At 45.3% G+C, this 18,974-nt stretch overlaps 1 protein-coding gene across 1 annotated transcript in view; it reads right to left on the bottom strand.

The window, feature by feature from the left end:
- The window catches only part of birc6 (baculoviral IAP repeat containing 6), a 156,375-nt gene that overhangs the window by 114,989 nt on the left and 22,412 nt on the right, over nucleotides 1-18,974 (bottom strand). Inside the window, 11 exon segments of the mRNA XM_055162377.1 lie at nucleotides 49-220; nucleotides 316-460; nucleotides 661-827; nucleotides 1,227-1,358; nucleotides 3,506-3,631; nucleotides 5,095-5,255; nucleotides 6,420-6,645; nucleotides 7,527-7,676; nucleotides 8,686-8,875; nucleotides 15,113-16,398; nucleotides 18,144-18,202. Of these exon segments, the coding sequence (XP_055018352.1) occupies nucleotides 49-220; nucleotides 316-460; nucleotides 661-827; nucleotides 1,227-1,358; nucleotides 3,506-3,631; nucleotides 5,095-5,255; nucleotides 6,420-6,645; nucleotides 7,527-7,676; nucleotides 8,686-8,875; nucleotides 15,113-16,398; nucleotides 18,144-18,202 (2,814 nt within the window).

Below are 18,974 nucleotides of genomic sequence, written 5' to 3'. Positions count from 1 at the left end.
TTGAGCAGGTATCATTATTACAAAAAAAAAAAAAAAAGATCCCCGTACCTGCAGGGCCCGTTGGAGAAGACTCCCGCGAGCCAGCACAGTATGTCCAGGATGAGGCTCTGGGCGTGCTCGGTACAGGCCACGCCCTCCTGGGAGCGACACAGCGTCTCCAGAAGTCTCTCATGGAAATCAGGGAACTGCAGCATCGCACATCTCTGAAATATAAACATCTCTGTACTCTGAGATACACAAAAGAAATATAAACATCTCTGTATTCTGAGATACAAAAGAAACATGAACATCTCTGTATTCTGAGATCTAATTAACATCTCTGGTACCTCTCTTTGGTTATTGACGTCTTCTTGAAGCGTCTGATTGTGACGGACACCTCCTGCAGAAGATCACAGCCTCTGAGGTTCTCCACCTTCTTCGAGGGAGTCGCCACTTCAGACTTCACCCCCGTCACCTTCTCCTGAAACGTCACGGTTTATGTTCAAATGTGGTTTCCTCGTCACACACAGATCTGGAGCTGTGTTTTGTTTCATTCACAAGTTTAACACACAAACCTGCACATTTACGCTCATTCAAACAGAAAACCTGGCTTAGTCTTAGTCAATCAAAACTTGTATACGTGTATTTAGATTTATTTGAAAAGTTTCCATGAGCTGTTACCTTGGAGGCCTGCGCCCGCTGCAGGAGGGTGGACAGGGAGTGCCCTTTGGAGCTCTGGGGTTTGGAGCTGGGCATGCGGACCACAGGCCGCGGACTGTCCTCCAAACTCTTATCTGTGACGGCTTTAATATGAACCAGAAACGAGCGGTACTTTCCCCCCGCCATCCCTGAAACACACACACACACACACACACAAGGGTTCAACACCAACGCTCGTCCACAGCTTTTACTGCGCAGAGCTCGAATCAGATCAGAAGTGAAATCTGAGTAGAAGCGATGTTTTTCAATACTGAATGTGAACGACCCTGGAGGTTTTTCTATAAACTCGTGGGTCTGACTTGCCAGAGCTGTGTACCGCGTTACGTATGAACTCATAGAAATGTTTTTTTTTGTGTAATACTCACTTGGACCCAGGACTAACATCTGTACTCATGTGAGGTCTAAACGTGTGCGAGGTCTAAACGTGTGCGAGGTCTAAACGTGTGCGAGGTCTAAACGTGTGCGAGGTCTAAACGTGTGCGAGGTCTAAACGTGTGCGAGGTCTAAACGTGTGCGAGGCCTCGTACCTTTGACGAGTTTGGGGCTGGTGAGGCTGATCATGCCCGCGTGCCCGGACAGGTCCAGTCCACTCGCCAACCACACGGGTCCACACAGGATGTCCTCTCTGTGCTCCTCCAGGAACGGGCACAACATCGAGCCTGAGGGACGGAGACGGAGACAGAGAGACAGAGACAGAGAGACAGAGACAGACAGAGAGACAGACAGAGACACAGAGAGACAGAGAGACAGAGAGACAGAGACACAGAGAGAGAGAGACACAGACAGACAGACAGACAGACACAGAGACAGAGAGAGAGAGAGACAGAGCGACAAAGACAGAGACAGAGAGACAGAGAGAGAGAGAGACAGAGAGACAGACAGAGACACAGAGACAGAGAGAGAGACACAGAGAGACAGAGAGACAGAGACACAGAGAGAGAGAGACACAGACAGACAGACAGACACAGAGACAGAGAGAGAGAGACAAAGACAGAGACAGAGACAGAGAGAGAGAGACAGAGACAGACAGACACAGAGACAGAGAGAGAGACACAGAGACAGAGACACAGAGACAGAGAGACAAAGACAGAGACAGAGAGACAAAGACAGAGACAGAGAGAGACAGAGAGACAAAGACAGAGACAGAGAGACAGAGAGAGAGAGAGACAGAGAGACAAAGACAGAGACAGAGAGACAGAGAGAGAGAGACAGAGAGACAGAGACAGAGAGAGACAGAGAGACACAGAGACAGAGAGAGAGAGACAGAGAGACAGAGAGAGGGCATCAGAGGAGGTTCATCTAAAGCACAGGTGTCAAACATACGGCCCGGGGGCCAGATCCGGCCCTCCAAGACCTTTAATGTGGCCCTTGGGTGATTTTCTACTAAACTATTTTAATGATATTTTCTATTAAAATCTTGTTAATTTTGTGTGGTGTTTATCACAGCAGCGTCTCCAGCGTCTCTGTACGTGGCCCCTCCCACCAGAGCAGCACAAATGAAGACTTGTCTCTTTCCAAACGTCTTAAAGGACGATCGTTTTGACTGTTGACCGTGACACCCTCATCAGAAAAATGTCCAACATGAGAAAAGTGGAGCCGAGTGCAGGATTTTACAACAAAAATTGACTTATTCCTGTTTACAGACAAGTTCATGTTCAAACTTTGTGTTGAAATTGTATTTTTCTTAAAGTTTCAGGTTGTTCATAATATTATAATATTTTGTAAAAGAAAGAGTTCATCAATTCAAAAAGATTTCTGTAATAGATTTGTGTTTCTCTGCACAAATATTTGAACTTATTGTTATTTTTGGGGTTTATATGACATGAGTTTTCTGATCCGGACACTTTGGATCAAAGTAAGTTGGATACGGCCCCCGGAACAAAATGAGTTTGACACCACTGATCTAAACGTTTAACACGGTGAGGTCAGTCTGGCGCCCCCTAGTGCCTCCACTCATCTTAATTTGTCTCCAGCTCTAGGTCAGGAATCAGAAAACACTAGACGATTTGAAAAAACCCCGGAAGTTGTAGACAGCGCACCGACCAATCAGCTGTGAGCTGTGAGGTCATGACGTTGTGGTGGTGTCTGTCTTGTGTCCCTTTTGTGTTTCAGCACAAGAGTAAACAAAACATCGAGATGGATTTAGATGAAGACAGACGTTCCCCAGATCCCCGAGGATTTAAAGTCTGAACAAAGAGAATGTTTGGTGAATTTGATCTCAGGGAAAGACGTTATTGTTCTTCTTCCTACAGGATTTGGAGCATTACAAACATCACGACCAAACAGCAGCGACTGGTTCAATAAAAAAAAGTCCCCGTCTACTGTTGAGTGAACAAATCCTAATGCTGCAGGTCACACGGTTTACACCAAGTGAAACCAACTCACGAATCAGACTAATGAGCATCTGAGCTGGCAACCATTTTGTGTACTGTGGTCCAAAGCAAGAAAAATTATGTGACAAAGGCTTTTCTGCCAAAATGTTATTTAAAAATGTGATAAAAATCCTGCAATCGAACAGGCAGAATCTATGGCAAAGGAGAAATTCAAATGTATTTCTCCTTTGCCACGTTATTTCAAAATAAAAAAGCTTTTGGACATCGCCTATCTGAGTGTGCGATGCTTTATTTCACTTTTATTTTGCATATTGTGTAGGAGCAGTTCGGCCAAAACTAAAAATCAGACAGTGCTGGAGATTTAACATGAGTTTATCTCTACTCTGTGCAGCCTTGTGTCCTGTGGGAGCAGTGGAGTGCTCTTTATATTCTGTATTATTGTACATTCTGTATTATATTGAACAGTCTTGTACCGGTGGTGTCCTCGATGTCCATGAACTGAATGTCTTCGCTGAAGTGGTGGAGCAGGGGCCCGTTTCTCTCTCCGTTCGACTGGAGACTCGACAGAGGGAACGAGATCGGACGATCCACGGCCGTTTCTGAGACAAAAGAACCAAAGAGAAACATTTTATTTAAGAGTAAAGTCCAGCTCCAGCTGTGTGTGCGACGAGGAGCATAAGAACATGACTTAACTTTTTCCCCCATGAAGACGACATTTGACGACCCCCCTGAACCCTTAATGACGACTTTTGACTCCTCCGCCGTATCACTAAAGACGAGATTTGACGACCTTTAGAAATGGCTCGGTTTTTCACATTTAAACAGAGACTGTGATCGGTGGGGGCCACTACAACCCACACTAGACTGACCAATAGGATTCAAGGAGATGTTTTCGCCGATTTTTTCCGAAGTTAATCGAAGTAGTGACGATGGAGCTTCCGGAAAAAACACAACACGAAACACGTGCAATGGAAAGATGGCGGCGCTGCGGCGCACAGTTTTAGAAATAATGAGGAGCGGACGTATTTTATGGATAAGTTTAGAGAAAGTGACTTTTATAGATTTCAAAGTGATGATGTTGAAGTTGATTATAAAGTGGAAAACAGCGACAGCGACGGACTTTCGGGGAGAAGGTGAGATGCCGCTGATGCGTCTGTGTGGAGTCCTGCGATATCCAAACAAACTATCTGAGCTTTATACTCGATTATGAACCAAAATTGCCCTGAAATCTGGATGTTGCTCAGGTCAGTCCTTTAAAATATTTCAGTCTTTTTTTCCAAGATGCGATGTATAACAGAATCGCTACAGAAAAAACGTTTATGCGGAGCTCTGCACTCGAGAAAATAGCCAAGATGACAAATACTGGACACACACTGACGGGGAAGAGTTTTTATTATTATTATATTATAATAAGCTAAATTAGTTGAATAAGCTAAATGAGTTGAATAAATAAAATAAGTTGAATAAGCTAAATGAGTTGAATAAGTTAAATGGAAAAAAAATTAATTGGGTGCACACAGGTGAACAACAGGTAAAAACAGGTGCACACTTGGCTCTACTGTATCTGGTGATATAAAATCTGTTTAAATACTTTGACAAAGTATATATATATATATATTTTTTTATGAATATAGTACTCAGAACCTGCAGATATCAGATGCTGAATGTAGTTTTTTGTTTTCGAGTTTGCACCTGACCAGGTAAACTCTCATGTTCAGTGAGCTGTTATACACCTATAAATGAGTTGCATCACATTTAAACATCCAGAAATGAATAGTTCAGAGTCTAAAGTTTCCAGAGATACAAATATGTCTGTGTTACAATTAAGTTCATGAGTGTAAAAATCATTTATAATCACTCGTGGAAGTGTGTTTTCTTTTATGCAGTTATGCTCTATGGGTAGAACTAGTAACATATGTATGGGTTGTTCCTTGTCGGCGTCCAGGGGGAAAGAGTTAAAGCTCAGTGGGTTTAAAACATATCAAAAGGATAAATAAATATGGACAGAGGAGTCTCCGGTTTGAAGTGAAGGTGACAGGGTTTTGTTGCGTTGTGTTCTCACCGCTGACTTTGCCGAGCCCCGGAGCTTTGTTCTTGAGCAGAGTGACCTGAATCTGAGGAATGTTCACGATGTTTGAGTTCAGCACAAATTTAAAGTCCACGTGTCCCACCATACAGGCCTTAGGCAGAACCAGCTCCAGAACATGTTCATCCCAACTCGAACTGCACACGAGGAGACGGAGACGGAGGAGGGAGGAGGAGAGAGGAGGAGAGGAGAGAGGAGAGAGGAGAGAGGAGAGAGGGAGGAGAGAGGGAGGAGAGAGGGGGAGACGGGGAGGAAGAGAGGAAAAGCGAGGGGAGAGGAGAAGGGAAAGGTTAGAACATTTTAATACATATATAATATAAAATACTATAATATAAAACTCAGACAGAAACTCTTCACAGTAGAACTAGAACCAAACCAGGACTAAACTGGAGCCGAACGCAGTCTGAACTCTGTCCCTAAACTCTGTCCCTAAACCCTGTCCCCAAACCCTGTCCCCAAACCCTGTCCCCAAACCCTGTCCCCAAACCCTGTCCCCAAACCCTGTCCCTAAACTCTGTCCCTAAACTCTGTCCCTAAACCCTGTCCCCAAACCCTGTCCCCAAACCCTGTCCCCAAACCCTGTCCCCAAACCCTGTCCCCAAACCCTGTCCCTAAACTCTGTCCCAAACTCTGTCCCTAAACCCTGTCCCCAAACCCTGTCCCCAAACCCTGTCCCTAAACTCTGTCCCAAACTCTGTCCCTAAACCCTGTCCTAAACTCTGTCCCTAAACTCTGTCCCTAAACCCTGTCCTAAACTCTGTCCCTAAACTCTGTCCCTAAACTCTGTCCCTAAACTCTGTCCTAAACTCTGTCCTAAACTCTGTCCCTAAACTCTGTCCCTAAACCCTGTCCCTAAACCCTGTCCCTAAACCCTGTCCCTAAACCTGTCCCTAAACCCTGTCCCTAAACCCTGTCCCTAAACCCTGTCCCTAAACTCTGTCCCTAAACCCTGTCCCTAAACCCTGTCCCTAAACCCTGTCCCTAAACCCTGTCCCTAAACTCTGTCCTAAACTCTTCGTACCTGTCGCTCTGTAGTTTCCAGGTGCGCGTGTGTTTATACTCAGGTGTTTTTCGTACCTGTCGCTCTGTAGTTTCCAGGTGCGCGTGTGTTTATACTCAGGTGTTTTTCGTACCTGTCGCTCTGTAGTTTCCAGGTGCGCGTGTGTTTATACTCAGGTGTTTTTCGTACCTGTCGCTCTGTAGTTTCCAGGTGCGCGTGTGTTTATACTCAGGTGTTTTTCGTACCTGTCGCTCTGTAGTTTCCAGGTGCGCGTGTGTTTATACTCAGGTGTTTTTCGTACCTGTCGCTCTGTAGTTTCCAGGTGCGCGTGTGCTGGGCGGCGTCTCCGTGATGCTGTTGGTGCAGGTGTTGGGGGTGTCTCCTCTGCTGCTGCTCCTGTTGCACCTCCACCCAGCAGGGGGGCACCGTGGCCGAGAACCTGGGCGTGAGCGTCTCGAAGCGCGTCAGCTCCACCAGGGACATGAGGCAGTCTGCGGTCAGAGGCTGCTCCACCAGAAGGTCCACGCCTGACGGAGGAGAAGAAGAAGAAGAAGAAGAACAGAGTTAGGACAGTTTAGAACAACGTCCGCGTTTAAATCAAACCTAATTCTGAAAAATCAACTCCTCTGATCTTTCTCCGTGTTCTAGTTGGTCCGTGTACCATTGGTTTGTTATTTAATTTTTCCGTTTTAGTGTCAAACAAAAAATTGATTTGGATCTTCATTTTTAATATTTAATTTAAAGTTTATTTTAAATCACACCAATCAAAAAACAGTCTCGGTGCCTGTTTTAATTTTGATATTTTATTCTCTGTTTTATATGAAGTTCTGCTGCTCAGTGCCGCCTGTGAATTCAATGTCAACCATGGATCTATAATAAAAATTATGTTTATCATAGTTCTCTGAAGTCAACTTATCAAAAGGAGAGTTTATCGCTGCTTCCTGTTTTTCGTCATGGATCAACAGTGACTTTCTAAACGTGTCATTATAAAAGAAGAAACATGTTTGTCCACAAAACTGCGAGGATTTTTCAGGTTCGTCCTTCAGCAGAACTTCATATAAATCACAGAGAATAAAATATCAACATTAAAATGACTGTTTTGATTGGTCTTATCAGAAATAAACTTTAAATTAAATATTGGAAATAGAGGTCCAGATCTGTTTTTTTTTGGACACTAAAACGGAAAAATTTATTAAACTGTTTTCCCATTTTATTGTTTTTTTGTTCTTAATTGAAATTCAAAAGAACCAATGGTGCACAGACTCTAGTTGTTTCTTCTCTCTGACCCTCTGAAGTTTATTTGGAGTGATTCTTGTCTGAGGAATCTTTAGTCTCTTATTTTCAAGATTATTTGGTTCAGTCCCGGTTCAGTCCCGGTTCAGTCCCGGTTCAGTCCCCGTTCAGTCACCTATGATGCCGGGGCTGGAGGGGTTGGAGCAGGGCTTGGCTCCCTCCAGTAGAACCTCTGAGCCTTTGGTTAGGGGGCCGTCGATAAACATGTCTCCATCGTCCACATCGTCGCACACTCCTCCGATCTGAAGGAAGTGAAGCTCCCCACCTGCACAAACACACAAACACACAAACACAAACGCACAAACACACAAACACACAAACACACAAACGCACGAGTGAGTGTGGAAAAATAATCAACAGACACATGAAGCCAAAAGAACAAAACAAAAAAATTATTTACAAAAAAGTCCTAAAGTTCTGTATGGAATGGATTTAGTCACACAGTTCCAGAACACTTTTAAAACATCAAGCACAAAATTATAAATCAAAATACCAAATAAAATAAGAAAATTATAAGACTGTAATAAAAATTATTTGTGTAATTGTGTAAAATCTCCGTCTTTGCCTCTTTTTTATTTTTGTTCCTCGTCTTTCTCTGTTTTGTTTGGTGTCGTTTTCTTTGGTTCTGATTCTTCTTCTCATTGGACTTTTTGGTTCAGTTTTGGGCCAGGTGTGGCAGGTGTGGCAGGTGTGGCAGGTGTGGCAGGTGTGGCAGGTGGGACAGGTGTGACAGGTGTGACAGGTGGGGCAGGTGTGACAGGTGTGACAGGTGTGGACAGGTGTGGGGCAGGTGGGGCAGGTGGGGCAGGTGGGGCAGGTGTGGACAGGTGTGGCAGGTGTGACAGGTGGTGGACAGGTGGTGGCAGGTGGTGGCAGGTGTGACAGGTGGGGCAGGTGGGCAGGTGTGACAGGTGGGCAGGTGGGGCAGGTGTGGACAGGTGTGGCAGGTGGGGCAGGTGTGACAGGTGTGTGACAGGTGTGGCAGGTGTGCACAGGTGGACAGGTGTGGCAGGTGTGGCAGGTGTGGACAGGTGTGGCAGGTGGGCAGGTGTGGCAGGTGTGACAGGTGTGACAGGTGTGGCAGGTGGGGCAGGTGGCAGGTGTGGCAGGTGGGCAGGTGTGACAGGTGGAGCAGGTGTGACAGGTGTGACAGGTGTGGCAGGTGGGGCAGGTGGGGCAGGTGGAGCAGGTGGAGCAGGTGGGGCAGGTGGGGCAGGTGGAACAGGTGTGACAGGTGTGGCAGGTGTGACAGGTGTGACAGGTGCGCGTCTGACCTCTGGTGGCGGCGCAGAGGCGGTCGGTTCCGGAGCAGTAGGTGACGGACACAAACGGGTCGATCTCGTCGCTCGTTCCTCCTTCTCTCTTCGGCGGCTCCACTTTGGCCAGAACCTCGAGCGTCGACAAGTCCAGGATCATGATGAACCCGGCTCTGCTCGTCACCACCAAGTGTCCCAGACCCACCACCTACGGAACATCACGGCAGGAGAACATCACGACAGGAGAACGTCACGACAGGAGAACAGAACGTCAGGAGAACAGAACGACAGGAGAACAGAACGACAGGAGAACAGAACGACAGGAGAGAACACGACAGGAGAACATCACGACAGGAAACATCACGACACGAGAACATCACGACAGGAGAACATCAGGTCAGGAGAACAGAACGTCAGGAGAACATCACGACAGGAGAAAGTCACGACAGGAGAACGTCACGACAGGAGAACGTCACGACAGGAGAACATCACGTCAGGAGAACAGAACGACAGGAGAACATCACGGCAGGAGAACATCACGTCAGGAGAACATCACGTCAGGAGAACATCACGACAGGAGAACATCACGACAGGAGAACATCAGGTCAGGAGAACAGAACGTCAGGAGAACATCACGACAGGAGAAAGTCACGACAGGAGAACGTCACGACAGGAGAACGTCACGACAGGAGAACAGAACGACAGGAGAACAGAACGACAGGAGAACATCACGACAGGAGAACATCACGACAGGAGAACATCACGACAGGAGAACATCACGACAGGAGAACATCACGACAGGAGAACAGAACGACAGGAGAACATCACGACAGGAGAACATCACGACAGGAGAACATCACGACAGGAGAACATCAGAACGTCAGGAGAACAGAACGTCAGGAGAACAGAACGTCAGGAGCCTGGGATCCACTCGAGATAAACACTAACTGGAGGCACTGCTCTGTCTGAGTCTCTGTCAGACTTGAATCTGATCTTGTAAGAAGTGATTTATCTGAAGAACGGCTGATCTGATCTGTGCTGTTAAACAATGAGTCACTTTCACCTTTTAGTGTAAAATCAAACTCCTGAACAGAACCGTGATCTGTTATTTGACAGATTTGGTTAAAGTGCCACTGACAGGTTGGATCACACTTTGTGTTAAATGCAGCTACAGTAATTATATTTAAGATTTTGCTTTAAAAACAAAACAAAAAACAAACATTTTTTTTCCAGTTTGGCCATGTTTTTAGGTTTACATTTTTACTTCCTGGTGGGAAATCATGACATGACCTGGAGAACCTAACCCTAACCCCATGTTACCACAGCTGCGCCCAAACTAACAGATTATTATGTGACAAACACAAATATAAGAAAACTAACATTTTGTTGAAATCATGTTAAAAGTTTCAGAAAAATGTGTTTGTGTAAATTGTGTCAAACTTTTGGGACAGAATTCTCCGAGTGTGACGTCATCAGTAGTGGTGTGCAAAAATATCGATATATCGTATCGTTTAATGTGCTGACACAGTATCGATATCGTGGGCTGCAGTATCGATATATCACCAAGAGGATGACTCATTTACATAAACTAAGAGCTAAAAAACTGTTGTTTCTTGTGTCTGATGTGGTTCAGTTTGTGTTGGACTAAAGACACAGAGACTCAGTGGAATATGAGTGTTCTCCCTGTGTCAGAGGGGTGTTCTCTCTGTGTCAGAGGGGTGTTCTCTCTGTGACAGAGGGGTGTTCTCTCTGCGACAGAGGGGTGTTCTCTCTGTGACAGAGGGGTGTTCTCTCTGTGACAGAGGGGTGTTCTCTCTGTGTCAGAGGGGTGTTCTCTGTGTGTCAGAGGGGTGTTCTCTCTGCGACAGAGGGGTGTTCTCTCTCTGTGTGACAGAGGGGTGTTCTCTCTGTGTGACAGAGGGGTGTTCTCTCTCTGTGTGACAGAGGGGTGTTCTCTCTGTGTGACAGAGGGGTGTTCTCTCTGTGACAGAGGGGTGTTCTCTCTGTGACAGAGGGGTGTTCTCTCTGTGTGACAGAGGGGTGTTCTCTCTGTGACAGAGGGGTGTTCTCTCTGTGTCAGAGGGGTGTTCTCTCTGTGACAGAGGGGTGTTCTCTCTGTGACAGAGGAGTGTTCTCTCTGTGTCAGAGGGGTGTTCTCTCTGCGACAGAGGGGTGTTCTCTCTGCGACAGAGGGGTGTTCTCCCTGTGACAGAGGGGTGTTCTCTCTGTGTCAGAGGGGTGTTCTCTCTGTGTCAGAGGGGTGTTCTCTCTGTGTCAGAGGGGTGTTCTCTCTGTGTCAGAGGGGTGTTCTCCCTGTGACAGAGGGGTGTTCTCTCTGTGACAGAGGGGTGTTCTCTCTGTGTCAGAGGGGTGTTCTCTCTGTGTGACAGAGGGGTGTTCTCTCTGTGACAGAGGGGTGTTCTCTCTGTGTGACAGAGGGGTGTTCTCTCTGTGTGACAGAGGGGTGTTCTCTCTGTGACAGAGGGGTGTTCTCTCTGTGACAGAGGGGTGTTCTCTCTGCGACAGAGGGGTGTTCTCTCTGTGTGACAGAGGGGTGTTCTCTCTGTGACAGAGGGGTGTTCTCTCTGTGTCAGAGGGGTGTTCTCTCTGTGTCAGAGGGGTGTTCTCTCTCTGCGACAGAGGGGTGTTCTCTCTGTGACAGAGGGGTGTTCTCTCTGCGACAGAGGGGTGTTCTCTCTGTGTCAGAGGGGTGTTTCTCGCTGTGACAGAGGGGTGTTCTCTCTGCGACAGAGGGGTGTTCTCTCTGTGTCAGAGGGGTGTTCTCTCTGTGTCAGAGGGGTGTTCTCTCTGTGACAGAGGGGTGTTCTCTCTGCGACAGAGGGGTGTTCTCTCTGCGACAGAGGGGTGTTCTCTCTGTGACAGAGGGGTGTTCTCTCTGTGACAGAGGGGTTTCTCTCTGTGACAGAGGGGTGTTTCTCTCTGACAGGGGTGTTCTCTCTGCGACAGAGGGGTGTTCTCTCTGCGACAGAGGGGTGTTCTCTCTGTGTCAGAGGGGTGTTCTGCTGATGGTGAGTCTGTTCTGTGTGAGTGTTTGTATCTCGTCTGTTTCCGTTTGTCTCTGGTTTGTTTAAACTGTTTTCTGCGTCACATGACGACGTCACAAACCCAGAGAAACAGAAGGAACGAGTCACAGTGACACAGTGTCCAACAAGGACGAGACTCCAGCTCAGAGGATCAGAGTTTTCAGGAGTCACACAGTCCCCATCACATCTATACTCACATACACACTAGTGTGAACAGGGCCTGAGTGTCTGGTTTTTCTGAGCACATGAAAATACCAGATCCAGAACACTTTTATAACCAGGATAAGACTTGTAATTTATCATATGTATTTACAGCAGGTTTTGTCCCACCAGATCAGGCCAAAATGAGAAAATCAAAAATTCTTTAAAGTGAAATAAAATAAATTTACTGTAAGTCTGACTTGAGTAACGGAGCTCCAGACAGAGCAGTGCCTCTATCACTTCACATTATCACATCCCCAGTGAACGTTGATCATCAGCTGCAAAACATCAACTGTGAAAGGTTTTCAAATTCAACATTAACTATTTATGTTTCTAAAAAGTATCAGGCCTGAAGTCGACTGAATGAACTCCTGTTGGACTAAAGACACGAGCTGCAGATCGATGCGAAGGGCGTGGGTAAAACACTCCAAACTCCTCTGTGTCTGACTCAAAGTGCACTCACAACTCTACACCTGCAGGGGGCGCTCATCTAAAACTACTGTTTAAGCAGAAAAAGGACGAGGAAACAGTGGATTTGTATAAAGACAGATTAAACGTGTGAATTTAATCTGACTTTTTACAGAGAAATACCAAAATATACCAAACCTTCCGCTCACTCCCTAAAGTCTCACTCCTGCTGCTGTCATCTAAAGATAATTATTAGTCAATTAAAACATTTTGATCGACTAAAGGCCGTCACACACTACAGGATTTTTCGATCTTAAACGATTTTTAAACGTGCAACAAAAAGCAAAAACCACAAACACGAGGAGAATGTGACGTAAACAGACACACGTGACGAACCAAACTCACATTTTTACTTTTAAACTACGCAAAAAAAATTTAGTCACAGCCCAGACGTTTTGTGGACTGGGATCTTTATTTACGGAGGATATTTTTTTGGATAATGTGGATGAAAATAATGCAGTTGAACTTGGTGAGGAATAATTATTTTCGTTGTACTGAGTTTGTATCTTGTGCTTCTGCGTCTGTCACTCTGTTTGACCCTGACGCTGGTTTATTGTCTTTTTACTGTAGACCAGAGGTGGGACCAATTCGATGTTTTGCAGGTCTCAAGTCTTTGACCTCAAGTCCGAGTCAAGTCCCAAGTCAAAGACAGACAAGTCCAAGTCGAGTCCTGAGTCACTGGCCCATAAGTTAGTACCGTAAGTCTTTATTTCTATGGAGCTTTTCACAGATATATGTCACAAAGACTCTTCACAGAACATTACTCAGCATTATTCATTCACTCCAGACCCTCAAACATAAGTCCAAGTCAAGTCCGAGTCATCTGCGTTGAGCTTCAAGTCATTTCAAGTCTTTAAACCAAAAAAGTACCAAATATATCTTAGACTTGTGCAATTTATATGATTTATAAGTTAAATTGTACGTAAAAAGGCATGATATATTTATATATAAGTATTTGTTGTAGAAATTGTCGTTGTAGAAATGCAATTTTTTCCTTTTTTAAATGTCTTGAGTGCAAATTATTATGTCAGAATAGAAAGAATTAAGATTTAAGAGAGCTTAATAACAGTTAAATGGAAGGATCATGTTCTGTGTAGTTCCCTGTTTTACTGTGTTGTACTGTGTTGTCCTGTGGATTATTGTAGTACTTTTGAGTATCACAGTACTTCAGTTCCATTCAAAGTACAAACAGAAGTGTGAACGACATGTTCCAGTTTGTTTCTGTAAAATTCAGCACCACATTTATCAACTGTAAAGAGAAAAGTATTTTATAAAAAAAGGAGGAGCATCAAGTCTTCTGAAGTCACAGGCCTCAAGTCCGAGTCAAGTCCCAAGTCTTTGTCTATTTTAGCAAATCTTAAGTCCTAAAAATAGTGATTCAAGTCTGACTCGAGTTAAAGTCCCGACTCGCAGGTCCCACCTCTGCCCTAGACGATCTGAAAGAGCAGCAAAGAGCAGCAAAGAGCAGCAAAGAGCAGCAAAGAGCAGCAAAGAGCAGCAAAGAGCAGCTCGTCATCGCATCGACACAAACACGAGGAGCAGCGGCTTCACAATCACAACGAAGACACAAAGTTGAGTAACGCCTCCTCGAACTCACAGAGAAACAAACCACAGCCAAAATCAGGCAAGTTCTCCTGGAGTAGGGACGGGCATTCGATGAAATTTCATTAATCGATCGTCGGGAGGATTAAAAATTAATTTTCGATTAATCATTAACATTTTTATATTAAAACTATCATAATTATTACTACTTTTACTAATCTTCATAAATAAATTCAACTTTACATCATATAAACAGAACGACTCTAGAGCCACATCGGCCTGTTTGACACCATCATGTGTTTAATTCAGTTTTGTTTAAGTCTCACACAAACTAAACTTAAAACTGCATGACTCATTTGCATAAACTAAGTGAGGAAAATAATTCAAACGGCTCTTTCCTTGTGTCGCTGATGCAGTTCAGCTTCTGTCGGACTAAAGGACACGACTCAGTGGAATATGAGGGTTAGTGTGATGATGATGATGGTGTGTGTGTGTGTGTGTGTGTGTGTGTGTGTGTGTGTGTGTGTGTGTGTGTGTGTGTGTGTGTGTTCTGTGTGTGTGTGTGTGTGTGTGTGTGTGTGTGTGTGTGTGTGTGTGTGTGTGTGTGTGTGTGTGTGTGTGTGTGTGTTCTGTGTGTGTGTGTGTGTGTGTGTGTGTGTGTGTGTGTGTGTGTGTGTGTGTGTGTGTGTTCTGTGTGTGTGTGTGTGTGTGTGTGTGTGTGTGTGTGTGTGTGTGTGTGTGTGTGTGTGTGTGTGTGTGTGTGTGTGTGTGTGTGTGTGTGTGTGTGTGTGTGTGTGTGTGTGTTGTGTGTGTGTGTGTGTGTGTTGTGTGTTGTGTGTGTGTAGGTTTAGAGCAGATCTTTATGTTGCAGTAGCTGTGATTCTGCGTCTACAGGCACCATGACCAAACTGAGATACTGAGAAAACCCGATCATCCCCAGACACTGATGTGACCGAAACGTGGGACTGAGACACGACTCCAGTGTTTGTGTGAGACGCAGCTTCGTATCTACGCACAGAAACCTACATTCGGTTTGTCGATTAAAAATAAATGTAGTCAATGAAATTCTTAATGACCAATTATTGATTAGTCGACTAATCCTGCCCATCCCTCTCCTGTGGTGTGACGGCCTTAAGACTCCCTGACGATTATCAGCTCTACAGTATATCGTGTAAACATCGTATAACCACCTCTGCCCTCCTCGCCGCGGGCCCCAGCGGCGTCTGTGGCGAGCTCTTGCCGCTCTTTGGCGCTCCGTTTTTGGGCGTCTCGTCCTGACTCTCCTCGCTGTCCTCCTCCCGACTGTCCAACACGTCGGGCGGTAACAGAATTAAAGAGGTGATGGCGTCGAGCGGGTCGCTGATCTGCTGCAGCTTCACGGGCTCCTCGTCTAAAGTGACGATGCGCGTGGAGTAGTTCAGTTTGTACAGCGCCAAATACCCGCCGCCCTGGGAGAGCGGCCTCTGCGGGTGCTCCTCCTGGTCGCTCGGGGGTAATATTAACTGCGTTTGACTTCCTGTTTTGGGAAGGCTCTCCACGCCGTTGTGCAAACTGTCCGCCTTGCTCAGAGCCGAGTGCAGTCTGTTCAGATTATTCAAAGCTTCTACTTGATTGGTGGCGCTGAGCGACTCGGCGCCGCAGTTGGGCTGCAGTCCGATGAGCAGGTGCACGCCGTCGTAACACGGCGTTATGGAATCCACGTACAGATTTTCGTTTTCTAGCGCTTTGGGTAAACGTAAGCATTGCACTAAAGACCCGGGTTTGGGGAAGGGGGTGGAGGCGTTAGCCGCGGACGCTAACGTGCTCCATTTGTCCACGTGTCCGTCTAAAGCGGTTAAGTTCCCCGCCGCGTCTGCGAACTGCTGGATGTAGGTGATGGGAGGGTCCTGCAGGAGGAGCTGTTCGTGAGAATCGAACTCCATCTCAATTATCTGCGGCACGGTGAAGCCCTCCTCGTGATTACTCATTAAATTATTCATTTGCGTAAAAACTTGTCCCGTGCTTTTGTCGTCCACTTCGCGGATACTGTACAGGAGCAGGACGGGGACGGAGCGCCGGGCGTTGGGTCCGGAGGGGGCGGGGCTCGCGGGCTGGGAGTCGTGCGAGGAGGCGGTCTGGGCGTTCTCGATGTCCATGGCGCCGTGGTCGTGAAGGGCGTCGGCGCGGCGCGGGGAGGCGGCGCCGGCGGCGGGCGCGGCGTTGGGGGCGGAGCGGTAACTCAGCAGACCTCCGGCCAACAGGCAGGGGAAGGGAATGTTGTGGTGCTCCGGGGGGCGGTCCTTGGGTTTGGCCTGGCCCGGGGGTTTCGGGGGCTGGGACAGAGACGGGGGATTGGCCCCGAGCTCCTCCAGGTCCTTCACCGTGTCCTCCAGGACACTCGCCACCACCTCCCACTGAAGCTTCTCCGGCTGCTGGAGGACGGACAGAGACGACACCGACAGGTGCACGTCCATACTGTCCCACTGAGACTGAGGACCTGCACACACACACAGAGGGACAACACACACACACACACACACAGACACACACAGACACACACAGACACACACACACACACACACAGACACACAGGGACACAACAGGTTTAGGTTAGAGCTGGAGTATGAGATGAGGAAAAGTACAAATATCTGAGCTACTAGAAATACTCGAGTACTGTATTTTTAGGACTATAAGTTGCTCCAGAGTATAAGTCACAGGTTCACTCAAATCATGAAAAAGAGTGCGACTTATTGTCCGAAAAATACAGTAAAAAGAATCACATGAAAAAATCTAAAAGTTAAAATTTGCCACGTTTCAATGAGAGATTTAATTCTGAAAAAAAAAAATTAATTCCACTTTAAAAAGACCATGTAAACACTTAAGTTTAATTCTGAATAATCATTTTCATCAGGAATTAATTCCAAAGTAAGCGGGTGGTTCATTCAGATTTTAAAGCCGAATGAATTTATTCCTCAATCATGTAAACTCTTGTTTATTCTTCTTAAAAATACATAATTTAACGAGTTTAATATGTAAATCTCAACTCAGAATTATTATTTTCATGTAAACTCAAGGAGAATATTTTAATTCCAAGCTATTTAATTCAGAACAATTAATTCAGAATAAAAAATCATCACGTAAATGTGACCAGTGTTAAAGTACCTCTTTAAAAATGTAAAAAAGTAAAAGATTTTGCTTCAGACTTTGTGATTTTCATACAGACTTTGTTCAGTAGAAACAACTGAATCCATATTTTTTTTCCATCTGTTTTTATTTATTTTTAACACATTCATAATTTGAGCAAAAATAAATAAACGGTTAGCCTTTTCAGCAGGTCTCAAACTGGAATAAAAACACTTTTACTTTTGAGTCCTGTTCAAAACTTTAGTGGAGTAGAAAGTACAGCCTCCTGCTCTCACATGAAGTAAAAGTAAAAAGTCTCCTCTTCCAAATTTACTTCAAGTACAGACAGAGGTGGCACCAAGTCGTTGTTTTCCAAGTCTCAAGTCTTTGACCTCAAGTCCGAGTCAAGTCCCAAGTCAAATACAGACAAGTCCAAGTCAAGTCTCGAGTCACTGGTCCATAAGTCAAGTCCAAGTTGTCTGCTTTGAGCTTCAAGTCATTTCAAGTCTTTAAACGAAAGTACCAGCAGATTTTTGCCATTTATATGAATTTTAAAGCTAAATTATGTTTAAAAACTCATAATATATTTACATATGAGTGTTTATATAAGAGTTGTAGAAATGTAATTTTTTCCAACGTCTTCTTTTTGACAAGATCTTAGTGTGAATCATTATGATCAGAACAGAAAGAATTCAGATTTAAAAGTGCTTCAGAGGTTTTCTCAAGTCACTGACCTCAAGTCTGAGTCAAGTCCCAAGTCTTAGTCCATTTCATCAAGTCAAGTCTCAAATCCTAAAAATCGTGACTCCAATCTGACTCGAGTCCAAGTCACGACTCGCAGGTCCCACCTCTGAGTACAGATTCCTCAAATGTAAAAGTACGTCCAGTCCTTCAGTACTTTTACTGCGTTTCCTTCCACTGTGACTTTGATCATTACATAATCGTGGTTTTCTGGACTAACTGGATGAACTGGACTTTGTGAACTTTTGATTTCTCAAATACAGAACCTTTATTTGAGTCAAACGGCACAAAACAAAAACACAGCACATCACTGACCTGAAGTGGGTCACTGCAAAGTCCTGTTCACATAAATAAAACAGATGAGTTACGTTCTATTACCTGTTACAGACTCTGATCTGGAATGATCTTCACTGTCTGAGTCGTCCAGCTGATCGTCACTGTCAACACATCAAACACACCAGTGTGAGGGTTTAATTATGTAAAGACAAAGGTCTGTGAGGCACCTGCTCCCTCCTGCAGCAGCAGCGGGTGGAGAACACGCACCATAAATACTACACGGACTCATCGTTCAGTACGGACTAGTGACGGGCATTCGATGAAATGTTCTTAATCGATCGTCGGAAGAATTAACGATCGATTAGCGATTAATCATGAACGTTTTTATATTAAAATGATCATCATTATTATGACTATCTGCACTAATCTGCATCAATAAATTCAACTTTACGACATATAAACATAACGACTCTAGATCCACATCAGCTGTTTGACATTATAATGTGTTTAATTCAGTTTTGTTCAAATCTCACAGAAACAAAACTTAAAACCACATCACTAATTTACATAAACTAAGTGAAGATAAAACTCCAGCTCTTGTGTCGCTGATGTGGTTCAACTTGTGTTGGATTAAAAGACATGACTCAGGTGAATACAGGTCAGTGTGACCAGATTTGTGTTTGTCAAAACCAGGACAGCGTACGGGGGGAGGGGGGCGGGGCCTCGTCATCCACATTGAGCGACTCTCACCTGGAAAAACTTTTTCCCACTGGACACAGAAACATATGTGCTGCTTTATCCACTGTGCACATGGACTCACACTTGTCCCAACGCAACGGAAAGTGTGGAATTTCTTCTACAAATCCTGGTTAAATCCACATTTGTGCTTCGGTTCGTTACAGACTGACCCACTGTTTGTGTCTCGCTCCTTCT

The sequence above is a fragment of the Boleophthalmus pectinirostris genome, unplaced genomic scaffold (assembly GCF_026225935.1).
Source record: "Boleophthalmus pectinirostris isolate CB_2022bp ecotype Guang Dong unplaced genomic scaffold, ASM2622593v1 HiC_scaffold_5, whole genome shotgun sequence".
Taxonomy (NCBI): Eukaryota; Metazoa; Chordata; class Actinopteri; order Gobiiformes; family Gobiidae; genus Boleophthalmus; species Boleophthalmus pectinirostris.
This window is presented reverse-complemented; position numbering and strand designations above follow the sequence as displayed.